Raw genomic sequence first — 20,594 nt, 5'->3', positions numbered from 1 at the left:
AGTCGGCCCTATACAGGAAGTAGCGGCTCTCATCCCATACTGCTACTACACCAAGTAAGGGACAGCTGAGCCAGGATTCAGCAAAACAGAATCGGCCCGTGGATCGGCGGCTCCGTGCAAGTAAGGGACGGCTGAGCCGGGACTCAACAAAACCGGATCGCCCCGTGGATCGGCGGCTCCGTCCAAGTAAGGGACGGCTGAGCCGGGACTCAACAAAACCGGATCGCCCCGTGGATCGGCGGCTCCGTCCAAGTAAGGGACGGCTGAGCCGGGACTCAGCAAAACCTGTTCGGCCCGTGGATCGGTTAATTTTACAGATCCAGCTATTGTGGCAGTATCGGCGCCGATATCCGATCCTAATATCGGATGGGTGCATCCCTAGTCTAAAGTTTGTAATTGTGTTTGTTTTCTGTAAACAAGAATATAATATTTAAAAAAAATGCAAATAGGTTTAATAAACATATCAAGAAGACAATGATTGATGTTATTAATGGCTAATGTTGTTTATAACATAACAGGAATCTGCTGCAAATCACCTCTCCGTGATGAAAAACATAGGCTGCAGTTTTTATACTGGCCACAAGGTGCTGATCCTACTTATATGATTGAAACATACAGACAGGAATTGATGTATTTCCAAAACAGGAAATTCCAGGTTAGAGGTGAGTAAGGCGGAAGTGCAGAGAAGACATTGTAGAAACTGGCAGCAGAGGAGGTAATAGGATATTATTTCATATTTACACCCAGAGGCTCTGGTTTATAGACCAGATACATCCTAAATATAGAACCATTTATCCAACTGTCCATCCAGAGCTTCTGGTTTATAGACCGGATACATCCTAAATATAGAACCATTTATCCAACTGTCCATCCAGAGCTTCTGGTTTATAGACCGGATACATCCTAAATATAGAACCATTTATCCAACTGTCCATCCAGAGCCTCTGGTTTATAGACCAGATACATCCTAAATATAGAATCATTTATCCAACTGCCCATCCAGAGCCTCTGGTTTATAGACCGGATACATCCTAAATATAGAACCATTTATCCAACTGTCCATCCAGAGCCTCTGGTTTATAGACCGGATACATTCTAAATATAGAACCATATATCCAACTGTCCATACAGAGCCTCTGGTTTAGAGACCGGATACATCCTAAATATAGAACCATTTATCCAACTGTCCATCCAGAGCCTCTGGTTTATAGACCAGATGCATCCAAAATATAGAACCATTTATCCAACTGCCCATCCAGAGCCTCTGGTTTATAGACCGGATACATTCTAAATATAGAACCATTTATCCAACTGTCCATCCAGAGTCTCTGGTTTAGAGACAGATATTAACCACTTTTGGACCGCCCACAGTGTATTTATATCTGTACTTTAATGTTTTTTTTATACACCTGGTGATCCGGAATCTGATAAAAGTGGTCCCAGTGGTGGAATCGCCACGGCATCACTTTTATGGCCAGCGGGAGAGATGCCCCCCCTCCCGCCGCTTCCCGGTCATTTTTAGGGCTTACCGGAGCCGTCTGTAGCAGGTAAAACAATCTAATTCTCTAAATGGATGAGCAGGAAGTCGAGTGAGGACAAGATGGCCCCCACTCGACTCCATGCCCCCGGAGGACCGGAGCGATGTCAAAAGTCACTTCCGCCCACCGGCCTTCAAGGGCCAATTTTTTTTTTTATAGCAAAATTAAAAATACATTTTTTTTCCTTTTTTTTTTTTTCTTGCTTTTAAGTGTAAATGTGAGATGTGAGGTATTTTTGACCCCAGATCTCTCATTAAAGAGGACTTGTCCTGCTTATTTCTATTACAAGGGATGCTTACATTCCTTGTAATAGAAATAAGAGTGATTAAAAACATTTTTTTTTTTTTTTTAAAAGAACAGTGTAAAAATAAAAAGGAAAATAAATAGGAAAAAAAAAAAAAAAGAAATTAAAGCGCCCCGTCCCTCCGAGCTCGCACTCAGAAGCAGAAAACAGTGTTCAAACCACACATGTGAGGTATCACCATGATCGTTAGAATGAGAGCAATAATTATACCACAAGACCTTCTCTGTAACTCTATACTGGTAACCTGTAAAAAAATTTAAAGCGTCGCCTATGAAATTTTTTTTCAAGTACGGTATTTTGTTACCATTCCATGAGCGTGCGCAATTTTGAAGCATGACATGTTAGGTATCAATTTACTCGGCGTAACATCATCTTTCATAATATACAAAAAAAATTGGGCTAACTTTTTTTTTTTTTTAGTTAAAAAAAAGTGAATTTTTTCCCCCCAAAAAAATGCGTTTGTAAGACCACGGTGCGACATAAAGTACATAAGTGCGGAATACGGTGCGACATAAAGTACAGTATTGCAATGATCGTAATTTTATTCTCTAGGGTCTCTGCTAAAAAAAAATATTTATAATGTTCGGGGGTTTCTAAGTAATTTTCTATATTTTAACTTGTAAACAACAAATGTCAGAAATTGTCCCGGTCCTTAAATGGTTAAACTGACATACAGTTATTCATGCTTGTTTGCTCTTAGCGGTAGTAGGATTAGAAATAGCCCTCCATTTATTTTACAGTAGAATGTAAGGAAATATTTACACCTAGATACCTTTTAAATGTAAGGAGACAATGCTGTACTTTATTTTTTCTTTTCCAACTTACTGGTTGTCCTGTCTCTGTCATGTGATCCTACACACCAATCACAGCACAGCTCCCCTCAGACCTGGCGGAGTTTGGTACACAGTATATGCAGTGTACACTGAATACGACGGAGCTCACATTATAGAGCAGGGTCTCTCAACCAGAGCTCCTCCTGAGGTTGCTAAGGGTTCTTTATGCAATGGGCAATTTCTGCCTCTCAGATAACTTCCCAGTGACACCATTGTTCCTTTTAGCTATCTGTAAGGAGGTAATGGTAATTATTCCTAATGATAACAAGAGTAAGGAGTATTCTTCCCACTGACTGTCACACTAATGTGTCATAAGTTGTAGATTTTTCATTTTTAGCAGGGGTTCCCCCGAGACCAGAAATTTATTTCAAGGGTTCCTCTGTGTTGAAAAGGTTGAGAAAAGCTGATATAGACTTTTCCGGCCACTGTGCAGACAGGACAAAGTCATGTCTACATCATACATGTTCAATAAACATCAAAAACATTTCTGTAAAAGCATATTGTGCAGATATGTTTTACCTTATTATTTATCTCTTTATAGAGTGGATTGTTATGTATAGATAACATGACTACGTCAAAGAAGATAGAGGAGGATGAGAGTCACATGACCGAGAAGATACTAAACCTCGCCCTGGAGATTATCTACATGTTCATTGGAAGGGTGAGGAGGATTCTGGGAGGTCACATGACATCACTCATCTCTATTAATAACACACAGACCTGACCAGAGAGGTGAGGAGATTCTGGGAGGTCACATGACATCACTCTTATCCCTATTAATAAAACGCAGACCTGACCAGAGAGGTGAGGAGGATTCTGGGAGGTCACATGTCATCACTCTTATCTCTATTAATCGCTTAAGGACCGCCCGCATACATATACTGCGGCAGTGCGGCACTTAAGGGGGTCGGATGACATCACTCTTACCCTTTAAATTTAAACCTGACTGTAGAGGTTTACACTTATAGTACGATTCTTAAAGAGAATGTTGGTGTAACGGGACCGCGACCCACACTGTGTTTGTTAGCTTCCTCCAGTCTTGAACATAGATATCAGATACTGCAGCCACCCTACATACAAAACTAGCCTGAACTTAGCTTGTATGGATGTGAAGACATCAACCTCTTTAGTGAACACTCTCACACAATATATACACTCATGAGGACATCCCCCTCCTGATCAAATTACCCCACCAGGTCACGTGCCTGATTACATTATCATATGCAGATGAAATTGTATACAGAAATAGACTTAACCTGAACTAATCATCTAGCCATCTGGACAGAAACAATATGTGAGTTCATTAACAATTAACAATGGGACAGACAGGCTTAACAGAATCCACATCCCACCTCAATACACAGATAATAGGGAGAGACCACCAGTGACAGACTGTCCGTCTCTGACATTGAAGAACATGGAACAGAGGCCAATGTGATTAGCTCTTTCAATGAACATGTTCAGAATCAAACACGCCAGGAATAGTCTTCATATATTTCTTGAGATTTATGGTTGGTAAATATTACTGTCCCATTTAAATTAATTCAAATCATATTCAGTGTCCCTTAAGTAGCTGTCCATCATTTCCTTGGTCACCCTGTATCCCTAATAGACACAGGGTGACTTACACATAAGAGGGGCCTAGGGAGCTGAGACAGGGATTTTCTAACCTCTCTAAGGTAAGCTGGGTTCCACAGGCCCCCCAACCAAAGTGACTCCCGTCACAGTTGGGAATGGACACAGTGATAATTGTTACTGTCTCTTTGTACACAGGAATACGAAGTAGTGAGGAAAACATGTGGTGGTGAATTAATACCCATCATCTGTCCTCTTGGGCCTTTCCCCTCCCCATTACCTCCATTTCTTTTGGCAACATCTGAGAACAATGACAAGAAGATCCTTGAGGTCATCCAGAAGATCATTAAGCTGCTGACCGGAGAGGTGAGCAGTGCTGGGAATTCTGGGACATTATCCAGTAACAGACAAGGGATGTGTCTGGATGGTGACTTTATCATTGTGTGTGCCAGGTTCCTATGAGGTGTCAGGATGTCACTGTCCATTTCTCCTTGGAGGAGTGGGAGTATTTAGAAGGACACAAGGATCTCTACAAGGACGTCAGGATGGAGAACCAGAGGACCTACAGTCATGTACACATTATAAAAAAACCATATCACTTGAGTGAGGTTATATTGAACCACACGCTACAGGTTATCTACCTGTTGACCGGAGAGGTGAGGAGGATTCTGGGAGTGCATAATCGCATCACTCATCTGTGTTAATTAACCACATATGATGGGAGAGATGGAGAACTCTGACATTTTAATAATAATTTTTGTATTGTACAGCAGTGTGCATTAATGAAGAGGACATCTTTTAAACAGAATAGAGAGAAGACAAATCACAATTTATTCCCAAGATTGTGCAAAAGCAAAAGTCCCCTTATCCTACCTCCTCCCCACTCAAATTCTAAAGATGAACATACACAGAAGATTCTAGAAGTCTTCAACCAAATGGGCAAACTGCTGACAGGAGAGGTGAGCGGTGCCGGGAATTCTGGGACATTATCCAGTAACAGACAAGTGATGTGTCTGGATGGTGACTGTATCATTGTGTGTGTCAGGTTCCTATAAGGTGTCAGGATGTCACTGTCTATTTCTCCATGGAGGAGTGGGAGTATATAGAAGGACACAAGGATCTCTACAAGGACGTCACGATGGACAATCAGGCGCCCTTCACATCACCGGGTAAGAGGAGACTTTATTGTAAAAAAGAGAGCAGTACGGAGGGTCCACCTAGATCCCCCATCATCTGATAAACACATAGAACCAATGTATTCAGTCAGTGTGTGTGTTTCTTACAGATGGATCCAGTAATGGGAACCCACCAGGAAGATGTCCCCGTCCTCTGTATTCCCGGGATTCCACACAGGAAGATCACACCATCCCTCATGATGTGGTAAATCTGGAAAAAGTGCATGATCATCTTTAGTTCTGAAATATGTACTATTGGCAACATAGACTTTAATGGGAGCACCAGAAACATGCTTGAAAAACGTGTTTACGTGTGCTTTATAGGTGCTCCATTTAAAGGTCTACAGGGTCAGAAATGTGTAATTCTGCTCCTTTACCAATGAATGAGCCCTTAAAAAATATTTCTTTGTATGTGGCCTCAAAATCAATACATTTTAACTATGTTGTTTATCTTTCTGTTGCTTTAGGATGAAAAAATGATTGATGTGAAAGTTGAGGTTAAAGAGGAAGAAGAGCCATATGTGAGGGGTGATCAGCAATCTGCTGGAGAGGATGAAATCATCCTGACAGTAAAAGGGGAGGAATCTTCTCTCGATATCAACACAGGTGAGGCATTCCCACTAAATTCAACTCACTCTTGGCCATTTACTTACAGTATACTTTTTATTGAAATGGATATATAAATATAATTTTGTTAGGTGGCTGATAACATTTCCAAAACGTCAAACTCTGGGCAAATAATAGTGCATATAGTCAGTTGCAGTAGAAGTTTTTGGTATGTTGTCTTTGTATAATTAAGTTTTCTGTGTTTGTGAGTATCTACCATACCATTCGACACAGAGTCAGCTCTCTTGAAGTAGAAAACTGTTGATTGTTTTATCAATTTGGAGATCATCTTTTAGTTATTAAAAGAGTTAAAATATGATTTATGTTCTCTAAGAATGCAGGAGATACTGTACACAATATGAAAGGTCCATCTCCATTCCTCAATATAATGTCATGTTCCCAACAAATGAGGAGATACTGTACAATAAATAAAAGGTCCATCTCCGTTCCTCAATATAATGTAATGATCCCAACAAATGAGGTGGAGATACTGTACACCATATGAAAGTTCCATCTCCATTCCTCAATATGTCATGTTCCCAACAAATGAGGTGGAGATACTGTACACCATATGAAAGGTCCATCTCCATTCCTCGATATAATGTCATGTTCCCAACAAATGAGGAGATACTATACAATATATGAAAGGTCCATCTCCGTTCCTCAATATAATGTCATGTTCCCAACAAATGAGGAGGAGATACTGTACACCATATGAAAGGTCCATCTCCATTCCTCAATATAACGTCATGTTCCCAACAAATGAGGAGGAGATACTGTACACCATATAAAAGGTCCATCTCCATTCCTCAATATAACGTCATGTTCCCAACAAATGAGGAGATACTGTACACCATATGAAAGGTCCATCTCCGTTCCTCAATATAACGTCATGTTCCCAACAAATGAGGAGGGGATACTTTACACCATATGAAAGGCCCATCTCAATTCCTCAATATAACGTCATGTTCCCAACAAATGAGGAGGAGATACTGTGCACCATATGAAAGGTCCATCTCCATTCCTCAATATACCGTCATGTTCCCAACAAATGAGGAGGAGATACTGTACACCCTATGAAAGGTCCATCTCCATTCCTCGATATAACGTCATGTTCCCAACAAATGAGGAGGAGATACTGTACACCCTATGAAAGGTCCATCTCCATTCCTCAATATAACGTCCTGTTCCCAACAAATGAGGAGGAGATACTGTACACCATATGAAAGTTCCATCTCCGTTCCTCAGTATAATGTCATGTTCCCAACAAATGAGGTGCACTTGTCACCAATACAAATGTTAGTAGTGTACACACACCAAAACTGTGTGCCATGATTGATTTTGTCGTATTGTACTATTGATATCAGTGTGAAAATTGCTCGATCTACGTGGAAGAATAATAATAGGTTTTCATTATTTTTTTTTTTATTATTGTTTCTCACAGATGACCATATTCTGAATCCCTCAGAGGCACACCTAATATTCCCTTCAGACTACAAAGTCCAAAATTATAACATTGCACAGTTTTCTCCAGGAGTAAACCCCACCACTCCAAGTATGTATCACAGACATTACTGTGCAGACAGAATAATGGATCCTTCTAATCTCAAGGAATCTCCTGAAAGATCACATAGTTCTACATTAAATATCCATCTAAGTGCAGTGAGATCCCAAAACTCTTCTAATCCTGGAAATGACTGGTCCAATAATCCAGATACTGGTACAGCTGGAGAGAAGAATGCATTTCCTTGTACTGACTGTGATAAATGTTTTAGTGAGAAGTCCCATCTTGTTGTACATCAGAGGACGCACACCCACAAGGATTCGTTTCTATATTCAGTGGGTGAAAAGACTTCTACTCACGAATTAACACAAGTCATTCATCAACAACAACATCACGACAGAGGGTGGCCCTATTCGTGTTCGGAGTGCGGGAAATCCTTAAAAACAAAATGTGAACTCCGTGTACACCAGAGAATCCACTCCGGCGAGGAGATCTTCTCGTGCACCGAGTGCGCGAAATCATTCACGGCAAAGTCACAACTGAAAAAACACCAGAGATATCACACCAGGGAGAAGCCCTTCTCGTGTCCCCAGTGCCAGAAATCATTTATGGAAAAATCGCAGTTTGTGGCGCACCAGAGATTTCACAACGGGGAGAAGCCCTTCTCTTGTAACGAGTGTGGGAAATCATTTGCAACCAAGTCCTATCTCGTTAGGCATCAAAAAGTTCACACTGGAGAAAAGCCTTTTCCATGTTCGGAGTGCAAGCTGTCCTTCACAACGATATCAGGTCTTGTTAAACACCAGAGAGTGCACACCGGTGAGAAGCCCTTTTCATGTCCTCAGTGCGGGAAATGTTTCTCACAGAAAGGACACGTCATAACCCATTTAAAAAGGCACACCGGTGAAATGCCCTTTTCATGTTCAGAGTGCGGGAAGTGTTTCACTTCAAGTGGACACCTTCTTACTCACCAGAGAACCCACACAGGCGAGCGTCCTTTCTCATGCCAAGAGTGTGGGAGAAGCTTCGCTCAGGAAGTGAACCTTCTTAGACATCAGAGAAGTCACAAAGGCGAGCGTCCTTTTTCCTGTCCAGAGTGCGGGAAATGTTTCACCGACAAAGCATACCTTCTTGTACACCAGAGAAACCACACAGGGGAACGTCCTTTTGCATGTTCAGAATGTAAGAAATGTTTCACGCGTAAGGGGCGCCTGCTTAAACACCAGAGAAGTCACATGGGTGAACGCCCTTTTTCGTGTTTAATGTGTGGGAAAAGCTTCACAGAGAAAGTACACCTTCTTACACACCAGAGGACCCACACAGGCGAGCGTCCTTTTTCCTGTCTGGAGTGCGGGAAATGTTTTGCCGATAAAAGAAACCTTCTTAGACACCAAAGGCTTCACATGGTCAAGCATCCGTTTCATGATGAGAGTGCGGACAGTGTTATAAATGGATAAAATATCATCTTGTGCACCAGAAAAGTCAATCGAGAGAGAAATATATATATATATATATTTACACAGTATCTCACAAAAATAAGAACACCCTCACATTTTTGTAAATATTTTATGCTATCTTTTCATGTGACAACACTGAAGAAATGACACTTTGCTACAATGTAAAGTAGTGAGTGTACAGCTTGTATAACAGTGTAAATTTTCTGTCCCCTCAAAATAACTCAACACACAGCCATTAATGTCTAAACCACTGGCAACAAAAGTGAGTACACCCCTAAGTGACAATGTCCAAATTGGGCCCAATTAGCCATTTTCCCTCCCCGGTGTCATGTGACTCGTTAGTATTACAAGGTCTCAGGTGTGAATGGGGAGCAGGTGTGTTAAATTTGGTGTTATCGCTCTCACTCTCTCATACTGGTCACTGGAAGTTTAACATGGCACCTCATGTCAAAGAACTCTCTGAGGATCTGAAAAAAAGAATTGTTGCTCTACATAAAGATGGCCTAGGCTATAAGAAGATTGCCAAGACCCTGAAACAGCAGTCACATGACAGGCCTGCCCAGAAGGGCAGCAGCCCTCGAGATTAAAATCTCATCCTCTAGGACAAGAACCCCTCTGTTCCAAACCCCAGGGTATTTATGCTCCCTCCCAACCACCATCTGGGCACCACTCCCCAGGGATTGGCTAGGGCTGCATACATATTCAGCAGCTTACTTGACTCTCCCAACCCACTATCCCCCGAATCACACACAACAAATGCGGATTCAGTATCACAGGACGAAAAAACTCTGCAAATATTTCATAAACAATCCCGTAACGTTTGAGTTAAGAATTTATTTTTCCATATGAACGTTTGAATTGGTTCTGCTTCTTGGGCCGTCACTAATGTGTTCTTCCTACACACCTTACATTTTGTTTGGTATCTGTTTTATAATATAAATAAAGAATATAAAAAATAATAAACTTCTTACTGACATGCTCAGATGACGCAAGACTTGCAAGGTCCCAAAGGTGCTGCTTACTCAACCTTTGACCCTAAGGGCTCATTTACACTCAATTTCGACTTCACCACACATTAAAGCACCTGCTGATTCAGCATGCTTTTTTGAAGCTTTAATCAAGCTTGACAAATGCCCTGTGTGTGTTTAATTTTTGAAGATGTAGTGTGGAACAGAAGTACCTCCGCTCAGCAGATCCCCCAGCTCATTAGTACCCCTGTTCAGAAGTAACCTCAGCTCTGTTGATGCCCCACTCAGTGGTACCCCTAGCTTTGCTGATCCCCCACTCAGTAGTAACCCCCAACTCTGCTGATCCCCCACTCAGTAGTACCTCCAGCTTTGCTGATCCCCCCACTCAGTAGTACCTCCAACTTTGCTGATCCCCCACTCAGTAGTACCTCCAGCTTTGCAGATCCCCGCTCAGTAGTAACCCCCAGCTCTGCTGATCCCTCACTGAGTAACCCCCAGCTCTGCTGATCCCCCGCTCTGTAGGAACCCCCAGCCTTGCTGATCCCCTACTCAGTAGGAACTTCCAGCTCTGCTGCTCCCCCACTCAGTAGGAACCCCCAGCTCTGTCGATCTCCCACTCTGTAGTAATCCTTAGCTCAGCTGGTCCCCCACTCAGTAGTAACCCCCTGCTCTGCTGCTCCTCTGTTTGCTCACTGTCCAGTCTCTGCTCACCTCCCGCTATATTGCTCCCACGCTGCACACTAAGTGTGACACCTGCTAGTTTCTCCTGCTCTGGTCCCCCCGCAATGCTGATACTTGGCCGCTCACTCCTCTCTCTCTGGTACCCGCTCACCTCCCGCTATATTGCTCCCATACTGCGCACCAAGTGTGGCATCTGCTAGTTTCTCCTGCTCTGGTCCCCAAACTCTGTTGCTCCTCCACCGCTCAGTCCTCTCTGACTCTGGTCCCCGCTCACCTTCTACTCTAGCGTCTCCATGTTGCCCACCAAGTGTGCTGTTTGTTAGCTGCTCCTCTACAGTCCGAACCCCCCTCACCTTTACGCTGCACACAAGATGTGACAACTGCACCAGACACACCCAAAATACAAGATACACATGAACCAGAAGTGACTGGGGATGGCGTCTTTCTGGTTCACTTGTTGGTTTCCCAGTGCATCTTGGGATATCTCATACCTGCAATACCTCCAAAACAAAGGGAAGCAAAAGCTGAATGAAAGCCTTTTTCAATGCTGCAGGTGCTGTAAGTGAGCTTTGTCATAGACTTCTGTGGAGATTTTGGAGATGCTTTGAACCACCAAGAAAGCGACATGTGGATAACTTTTGAAGCGGCGCAAACACAACATGTGAACAGAACTGTAAGGTAACCATTTTATTTAGTGACATGCTTTGGTTGGCATTCAGAGCTCTTTAAAAATCAGTGTGCAATGCCACATTTTGAAGCCAGTGTAAACAAGACATACAGTAACAGTAGAAATCACATTACACGCTGCGCTATGACACCGAGAGAGCTTCAGAACATCAGAGGAGTGATGGAACATTTGTTGCTTTTCACGTTACTTTAAGGAGTCAGTTGTAAGTTTTTGTTCCTTCAAATCAAATATAATTTAATTTCCATGTATACATCTTAGTTCACATACAATTACTAACTCATGTTTTCACAGCTAATCTTACATGATTGATATATTTTAAATCTGAGCTCCAGCCTAACCTTCTGTCTTGCTCAGTTGTACCGGTTTCTCTCCTGTACTGAAAAGGCTTACTCTGATTTCACTGCACCCAGAGAGCTTCTCACAATGTGCATTAGAAGCTCCAGCAAGGCAGATAGAACCCTTCTCATTTCCTTTTGGAAAGACATCCAGCATCATCTAACGCTTTCATCCCCAGCGTTAATGTCCCTGATGCGCCTCTTTCATTCATTGGCTATCAGTTCTTTCAATCGTAGGGGCTCCGCATTACATGGCGTTACCATGCAAATTCAACGCACTCAAGACTGACACCCACCCATCAAGCCATTTTTATATTTGCATGACGTTTTCCACTGTTTGCATTAGGACTGATGGTCGCTGTGATTATCCATAGCAGGAGCTCAGCAGCGGGCACCGCAGACTGAAGTCCGCCGGTGCCCCCCGATTAAACAGAACACAGGCAAAACGGCGTTCTGTCAGAAGGGAAGGTGTTTCTGCATAGCAGGAACATGGATCGTTGCCTTCCCCTAGTAAAAGCACCTCCCCCACAGTGAATAAGCACAAGCTAGGCATACATTTAACCCTTTGATCGCCCCTGATGTTATCCCATTCCCAGCCAGCATCATTAGTGCAGTGACAGTGCATATTCTTTTAGCACTGATCACTGTATTAGTGTGAAATAAAATGACCCCTGCCGCCACAGCAAGGAGCACATGGAAGGGCAACGCCCCCGTGCCTTTAACTACTTGCCGACCGCCCGCTGCCTCGGCTGCGTGAAACGACGTAGCTCTACGTCAGTTACGCACAGGGATGCCAATGCACGGGGCCGGTGGCCATGATTGCCGCTGGGCACCCATGATCGCTCCCCGCTGAGAGAGAAGGAAGGTCCCTTGTTCTAAACACAGCAGACCGTTCTTCTCTCTGGAATGATCACAGAGCGCCTGTGATCCTTCTATATAGAATCCCAGGTCTCTGTGGTCATTTCACAAGCCCATCCCCCATACAGTTAGAAAACACCCCCTAGGCTCACACTTAACCCTTTGATCACCCCTAGGTTAACCCCTTCACTGCCAGTGTCATTAGTAAAGTGACAGTGCATATTTTTAGCACTGATTACTGTAGTAATGTCATTGGTCCCCCCACAAGTGTCAAAAATGTCAGTTAGGGGTCCGATCTGTCCGCCGCAATGTTGCAGTTCCTGATAAAAATCGCAGATCGCCGCCATTATTAGTAAAAAAAAATAAATAAAAATGACATAAATCTTTCCCCTAGTTTGTAGACGCGATAACTTTTGCACAAACCAATCAAAATACGCTTATTGCGATTTTTTTTTACCAAAAACATGTACTAAATGTATGAAAAAATTCGATTTTTTAGCATTTTTTTTTATTGGATATGTTTTATAGCAGAAAGTAATATATATATTTTTTTTATAATTTTTTTTTTTTTTTCCAAATTATCAGTCTTTTTTTGTTTATAGCGCAAAACATAAAAACTGCAGAGAAGATCGAATACCACCAAGAGAAAGCTCTATTTGTGGGGAAAAAAAGGACAAAAAGTTTATTTGGGTACAGCGTCGCACGACCATGCAATTGTCAGTTAAAGTAACGCAGTGCCGCATCGCAAAAAAAAAAAATGGCCTGGTCATGAAGGAGAGTAAACCGTACAGAGCCAAAGTGGTTTAAATGAATGGTCTGGTGACAGGGTCTCTTTATGAAGGCTGCAGTCTTTATAGTCTCCACAAGGTGGTGATCTCGTAAATTCTGAATGGCACACACTGACAGGAAGCAGTTGACTGTAAAAACAGGAAGTGATGCAGGAGAATAAACAGGAAGTTCCGGGTCAGAGATGAGTTGGGAGGAAGTAGAAAGAAGACATTGCTGGAACTGACAGCAGAGGAGGTAATAAGATATTTTTTTTATTCACACCCAGTAACCCCCCCCCCCCCCCTCATGTCTGTTCTTTATCTCCAGTAGGTCCTGCTGCTACGGAAATGTACATAGGTTTATATTATGTGACTATAATAATATAAAACTAAACGTGCAGCAATTGAACTATACATCCAGAGTACAGATGAACTTGGGCATCCGCTGAATGCAGAACTCACACCCTTTTTTTTTTTTTTCAAATGAGCTGCAGGCCGGTGTCACGTCGGATAATGCATCAGACGGACTGCGCATGCGCGGTAATGATGTCACTCCAGCTGACTGCTCCGCTCAGCTGGGGTTGACGTCATTATTGCGCATGCGCAGTCCGTCGGATGCACTCTTCGACGGAAGGCTGCGGGAAGAATCGTCGCGATCTACGACACTGACATGAGCAGTTTGTCGGATGCACTATCCCGACGGTAGATAGAGAGCGGAGGAGGGGAGAGAATCTATTGTCAGATTCTGCCTCGCTCTCTGCATCTATCGGGACGGATCGGATTACAGTGCAGTGTATTCTTATGTGAGGAATGGTGGGAATATTGTCTGATAGAGAACACAAACACCCCATTAATGTGTCCCGATAATAGCTGTGTTTATTCTTCTGAATTCAGCGCTATTGTCCGGTTTCTTTACAGGAAGTCGGGACCATATAGTTACATAGTTACATAGTAGGTGAGGTTGAATAAAGACGATAGTCCATCCAGTTCAACCTGTGTAGGTGTGTGTGGCTGTAATCATCTCACATAGCCCTGAATGTTCTGATCCTTGAGATGTACGTCTAAGAGTCTTTTGAAAGCCACCATACTTCCCGCAGAAACCACCTCTTGTGGTAGAGAATTCCACACTCTTGTAGCCCTAACAGTAAAGAACCCCCCACGTTGCCTGAGGTTAAAACGCTTCTCCTCTAATCGCATTGTATGCCCTCGAGTCCTCATGCAATCCCTTCGAATGAACAGCTTTTTTTCTAAGTTGAGATCCCCATTGAGATATTTAAAAATTGCTATCATGTCCCCCCTCAGGCGTCTCTTCTCCAGGGAGAATAAATCTAGCGATTGTAGACGCTCTTCATAATCAAGGTCCTCCAATCCCCTAATTAGTTTAGTTGCCCTTCTCTGGACTCTCTCCAGCTCCAACACATCCCTTCTGAGGACTGGCGACCAGAACTGGACAGAATACTCCAGATGCGGTCGGACCAGAGTTTTATAAAGTGGAAGGATTATAGTTTTATCTCTGGAATACATCCCTTTCTTTATGCATGCTAATATTTTGCTGGCTTTGGCAGCTGCCGCTTGACATTGCATGCTGTTGCCTAATCTATCATCAACCAAGACTCCCAACCAACCTCTTTACGGACTTGGGAACCGTGACCTAACAACTTGACCTCTGGAAGATTTACCCCCCCCCCCCCCGCCCCCTTCATGACCAGGCTATTTTTTGCAATACGGAACTGCATTACTTTAGCTGACAACTGCGCGGTCGTGCGACGCTGTACATAAAATGTATGGGTTTTTTTCCCCACAAATAGAGCTTTCTTTTGGTTGTATTTGATCATCTCTGTATTTTTTTGCACTATAAACAAAAACATACCGAGAATTTTGAAAACAATCTATATTTTGTACTTTCTGTATAAAACATATCCAGTAAAAAAAATGTAAAAATTCTAATTTCTTCATCAATTTAGACCAAAATGTAGTCTGCTACCTGTGTTTGTTAAAAAAAAGAAAAAGCAATCCAGTAAGTGTATATTGATTGGTTTTTGTATATTTTATAGTGTCTACAAACTATGGGATATATACTGGAATTTTTATTTATTTTTTATACTAGTAATGTGTAAATCAGTGACTTATAGCGGGACTGTGATTTTTGCAGCGGACAAGCGGACACTTTGCAGGAACCAGTGACACTAATACAGTGATCAGTGCTAAAAATATGCACTGTCACTGTACTAATGACTCTGGCTAGGAAGGGGTTAAACATCTAGGGTGATCAAAGGGTTAAATGTGTGCCTAACCAGTGTTTTTGTGTACTATTTGTACTGTTTTACTTAGGAATGTGATGGATTTTTTCTTTCCACCATCACATCCCTGCTGTCAGGGCAGAGCTCTGCATTGTTTACATATGCAGATCTCTGTCCAGCCTCTCTCCTCAACCCCCCCCCCCCATCCTTGCCCTTTTACCCCCTTTCTTGCTTCCTACCCCTCCTAACTGATTTTGACTACTCAACCCTCCAGAGGCAACCCATTACACCGTCTGTCCATAATCTTTGGTTTTTAGTATTGTTTGTCTCTTGACTGCTTCCACTGATTCATTGTTGTCATTTATCACTAGATGTCAATTGATGGCATTGCCCCTGCGTGGGCCTAGCAGTTGTTTTATGATTTCTGCATTTGAAATTCTCAATGAAAATCACTGAACTAGAAAAAAAAAATAAAAACTTGCAGGTGAACACTGCCATCTTATGGCTGTAGTGTTCATCTATGGCGCCATTTATTTAATAATGTACCTGTCAATTACAATTGCATTGTTTAAAAAAAATCATAATGGATTATTAAAAAATATTGAAAAGAACCGCTACACAGGGGAGCCTGAGCTATGCCATCACATTACTCCACTGTAGAAGAGTGTAAAAAAAAAAAGTATTTACACTGAGATTTTTCACCAACATTATGCAGCTTGTGTATGAGCATTGGGGAGGCAATATTTTTAAAATCTAATACTTTAATATTTTTTTTCAATGTCTGGTCTAAGAACATAAAGTGATACTTTTTCAATATGTTAAAAAATACAGATGAGTTAAAATGATAGCAAGGCAAGGTTTGTGGGCTATAGGTGACCCTCATCTCTGAGTAAGAGGTCTCTTAATTACCAGTTAGGATCTGTTTCATGTCTGTTAAATAGATCACATGACAGCCTCTGTGAGGATGAATGAAGACCGAAGTCACATGACTGGGAGGATATTAAACCTAACCCTGGAGATCATCTACCTGCTGACCGGAGAGGTGAGGAGGATTCTGGGAGGTCACTTGACATCACTCTTATCTCTATTAAAGCGGAGTTCCACCCTGGATTTTTTTTTTTTTAATACCCCCGGGACAGTCAGGGCTAGTGCATTCCACAATGGCTAGCCTCTGATCTGTCCCGGGTTGCACTTACCTGTTAGGAAAAATACTTACCTTGCAAACGTCTTGTCCAGCGCTGCCATCTCAGATGTGGGCAGCTTGAAGCCAGCGCGTCCTCTTCGGCGTCTTCTTCCGCCTTCTTTGGTCCCACGATGCTCTGCGCCGGCCCCGACGTCACTTCCGGGTCGCGCGCGTCATCCCTCCACAGCTTCTGGGCATGCCCAGAAGCTGTTTAGAAGGGGATGACGCGCGCGACCCGGAACTGACGTCGGGGCCGGAGCAGGCGCAATGATTCCTGGGAGCTATGACGTCCAGCTCCCAGGAATCATTGCAGAGCCAGGAAGTGACGACGGGCCGCGGCCGAGGAAGGAGGAAGAAGGAAGTAAGGTAAGTATATTTTCTTCGCTACGAGGTAAGTAAAAAAAAAAAAAATATGCGATTATCCATTTCTTTTTCAGGTGACCCGGAGCGAGAAGATGGAGGTAAGTATAAAAATAGGGTGGAACTCCACTTTAATAAAACACAGAGCTGACCGGAGAGGTGAGGAGGTTTCTGGGAGGTCACATGACATCACTCTTATCTCAAATAATAAAACACAGTGTAACGTTAAAAAACCATACCCCGTGGAGAAACCATACCCTCGTCACTTCCGGGCTGAAACAGCTGAGCAGCGCAGCAGTGCGCATGCTCAGAGCCCCGGATACGTGATTGAACATTAAAGAATTAGACAAGTGCGCATGCTCGGTGGGCATGAAATTCTCACGGCACTGTGTCTAATGTAAAACTTGCGGCGCTTACATTAAAACAGCTCATCTGAAACGTAAATCATCTCCGCTCTTCGCCCTGTCACTGCCCTCATCTCCGGTAATAAATATAAAAGCGGTGGCGGGTGTATGTGATGTAAATGTGACGGCGATCGCGGCTCCGTGATCCGCTTTTATATTTATTACCGGAGATGAGGGCAGTGACAGGGCGAAGAGCGGAGATGATTTACGTTTCAGATGAGCTGTTTTAATGTAAGCGCCGCAAGTTTAACTACCGTGAGAAATCCATACCCTCCGTAGCGGAACCGGAAGTGACGAGGGTATGGTTTTCTCACGGGTATGGATTTTTCACGGAACACCAGACCTGACCGGAGAGGTGAGGAGGATTGTGGGAGGTCACATGACATCACTCTTATCTCTATTAATAAAACGCAGAGCTGACCGGTGTAACGTTAAAAAACCATACCCCGTGAAGAAACCATACCGTCGTCACTTCCTGTGGGAAACAACTGAGCAGCGCAGCAGTGCGCATGCTCAGAGCCCCGGATACCTAATTGACAATCAAAGAATGTGACAAGTGCGCATGCTCGGAGGGCATCAAATAATCACGGGACTGTGTGTAATTTAATGCTTGCGGCGGGTACATTAAAACAGTTCGGCTGCAACATCAAAGATCTCCTCTCCTATCGCTGTCACTTCCCTCATCTCCGGTAATAAATATAAAAGCGGCGGCGGGAGTATGAGAGGTAAATGACGGCGAGCACGGCTCCGTGATCCGCTTTTATATTTATTACCAGAGATGAGGGAAGTGAGAGGGGAAGGAGCGGAGATGAATTATGTTGCAGAGGAGCTGTTTTAATCGAACCGCCGCAAATGTAAGTACCGTGAGAAATCCATACCCTCCGTAGCTGCACCGGAAGTGACGAGGGTATGGTTTTCTCACGGGTATGGTTTTTTCACGGAACACCGGAGAGGTGAGGAGGATTCTGGGAGGTCACATGACATCACTCTTATCTCTATTAATAAAACACAGACCTGACCGGAGAGGTGAGGAGGATTCTGGGAGGTCACATGACATCACTCTTATCTCTATTAATAAAACACAGACCTGACTGGAGAGGTGAGGAGGATTCTGGGAGGTCACATGATATCTCTCATCTCAATTAATAAAACACAGACCTGACTGGAGAGGTGAGGAGGATTCTGGAAAATCACATGATATCACTCTTCGGTCTATTAAAGTGTTACTAAACACAGGACCCTGCATTCACTATCTGGTCTCCCATTTTAGTAAATATAAACTGCTAAATACTTTTTCTCATCAGCAGTATATAGCAGTCTTGTGACTTCTATGAGTGTCTTGTTGAGGGCTTATAGGAGTTTTCATTCTTCTCTGACTGCTTTGTGACTGCAGGACCCCTAATCCTCTGTCTGGACAGTGCTGATTAGCCCTGTGCTGATCACATGCTCCCTCTTAAGATAAAAAAAAAAACTCTCTAGCAATACACACCAAACTGAGCATGTGCAGAGTGCCCCCAATGCTCTCTTCTACCAAGAGGTGGATTGGGGAGGATCAGAGAAGACAGAATCAAACTGCCTTTTTTACACAATGCAGAGGATTAACCCTTTAGGTTTCACAGTGAGTATAACAAGCATGCTTTACTGCATATATGGACTGATTTTACTGTTGTGGGTTTAGTAACACTTTAATAAAACACAGACCTGACCAGAGAGGTTTGGATTCTGGGTAGTCACATAACATCACTCTTATCTCTATTAATAAAACACAGACCTGACCGGAGAGGTGAGGAGGATTCTGGGAGGTCACATGACATCACTCTTATCTCTATTAATAAAACACAGACCTGACCGGAGAGGTGAGGAGGATTCTGGGAGATCACATGACATCACTCTTATCTCTATTAATAAAACACAGACCTGACCGGAGAGGTGAGGAGGATTCTGGGAGATCACATGACATCACTCTTATCTCTATTAATAAAACACAGACCTGACCGGAGAGGTGAGGAGGATTCTGGGTAGTCGCATGGTATTAATGCACACATACAATAATAAATTCGATTTTGAGAAGGATTCTGGGATTGTGAGCATTTATAATTGTTGTTGTCTCTTCTCAGGATTATAAAGTTGTTAAGAAGGCATCTGGTGAGGGATTAACACCCATTGTCCTTTCCCATGTACCTTCCCACATCCTGGAGCCTTCACTTAACCCCATTACAACTAAGAGATTTATCAGCAAGAAGATCCTAGAAGTCATCCAGAAGATCATTGAGCTGCTAACAGGAGAGGTGAGCGGTGCCGGGAATTCTGGGACATTATCCAGTAACAGACAAGGGATGTGTCTGGATGGTGACTGTATCATTGTGTGTGTCAGGTTCCTATAAGGTGTCAGGATGTCACTGTCTATTTCTCCATGGAGGAGTGGGAGTATTTAGAAGGACACAAGGACCTCTACAAGGACGTCATGATGGCGGAATTGGAAACTTTAGGTCATGAAAACAGTGGAGAAAAGCAATGCCACCTAAATAAAATGATACTAAACCATGCCCTGGAAGTCCTCTATCTGCTGACCGGAGAGGTGAGGAGGATTCTGGGAGGTCATATCACTGTTATCTCTAGTAATAAAACACAGGTAGGAGAGATGAAGTATTCTCACTCTATAATAATGATTTCTCTATTATACAGCAGTGTTCAGTAGTGAAGAAGACATCTTTTCAGCTGAAAGGAGAAAAGACCAATCACAGTGTGCCCCCAAGATTTTCCAAAAGCCAAAGTTCCCCTATCCTACATCCTCCTCACTTAGATTCTAAAGATGAACATGAGCAGAAGATTCTAGGAGTCACCAACAAGATGGGTGTGCTGCTGACAGGAGAGGTGAGCGGTGCTGGGAATTCTGGGACATTATCCAGTAACAGACAAGGGATGTGTCTGGATGGTGACTGTATCATTGTGTGTGTCAGGTTCCTATAAGGTGTCAGGATGTCACTGTCTATTTCTCCATGGAGGAGTGGGAGTATATAGAAGGACACAAGGATCTCTACAAGGACTTCATGATGGAGAATCAGCCGCCCCTCACATCACCGGGTAAGAGGAGACTTTATTGTAATGAACAGTGCAG

The 20,594-nt window shown here is 43.1% G+C and overlaps 2 protein-coding genes across 2 annotated transcripts in view; both read left to right on the top strand.

The window, feature by feature from the left end:
* Window positions 1-8,992, top strand: part of LOC309563399 (uncharacterized protein) — a gene marked incomplete at its 3' end in the record, with an annotated part of 32,534 nt that extends 23,542 nt beyond the window's left edge. The window contains exon 3 of the mRNA XM_082267793.1: window positions 7,476-8,992. Within this exon, the coding sequence (XP_082123919.1) occupies window positions 7,476-8,992 (1,517 nt within the window). The remainder of the gene's footprint in view (window positions 1-7,475) is intronic.
* Window positions 1-20,594, top strand: part of LOC309564391 (uncharacterized protein) — a 213,271-nt gene that overhangs the window by 50,425 nt on the left and 142,252 nt on the right. The window contains exons 7-8 of the mRNA XM_082269020.1: window positions 19,851-20,054; window positions 20,162-20,350. Of these exons, the coding sequence (XP_082125146.1) occupies window positions 19,851-20,054; window positions 20,162-20,350 (393 nt within the window). The remainder of the gene's footprint in view (window positions 1-19,850; window positions 20,055-20,161; window positions 20,351-20,594) is intronic.

This window comes from Pelophylax lessonae, assembly GCF_965119305.1.
Source record: "Pelophylax lessonae genome assembly, chromosome: 9".
NCBI lineage: Eukaryota > Metazoa > Chordata > Amphibia > Anura > Ranidae > Pelophylax > Pelophylax lessonae.
Note: the sequence above shows the minus strand (reverse complement) of the source record. Positions and strands in the feature narration are given on the sequence as shown.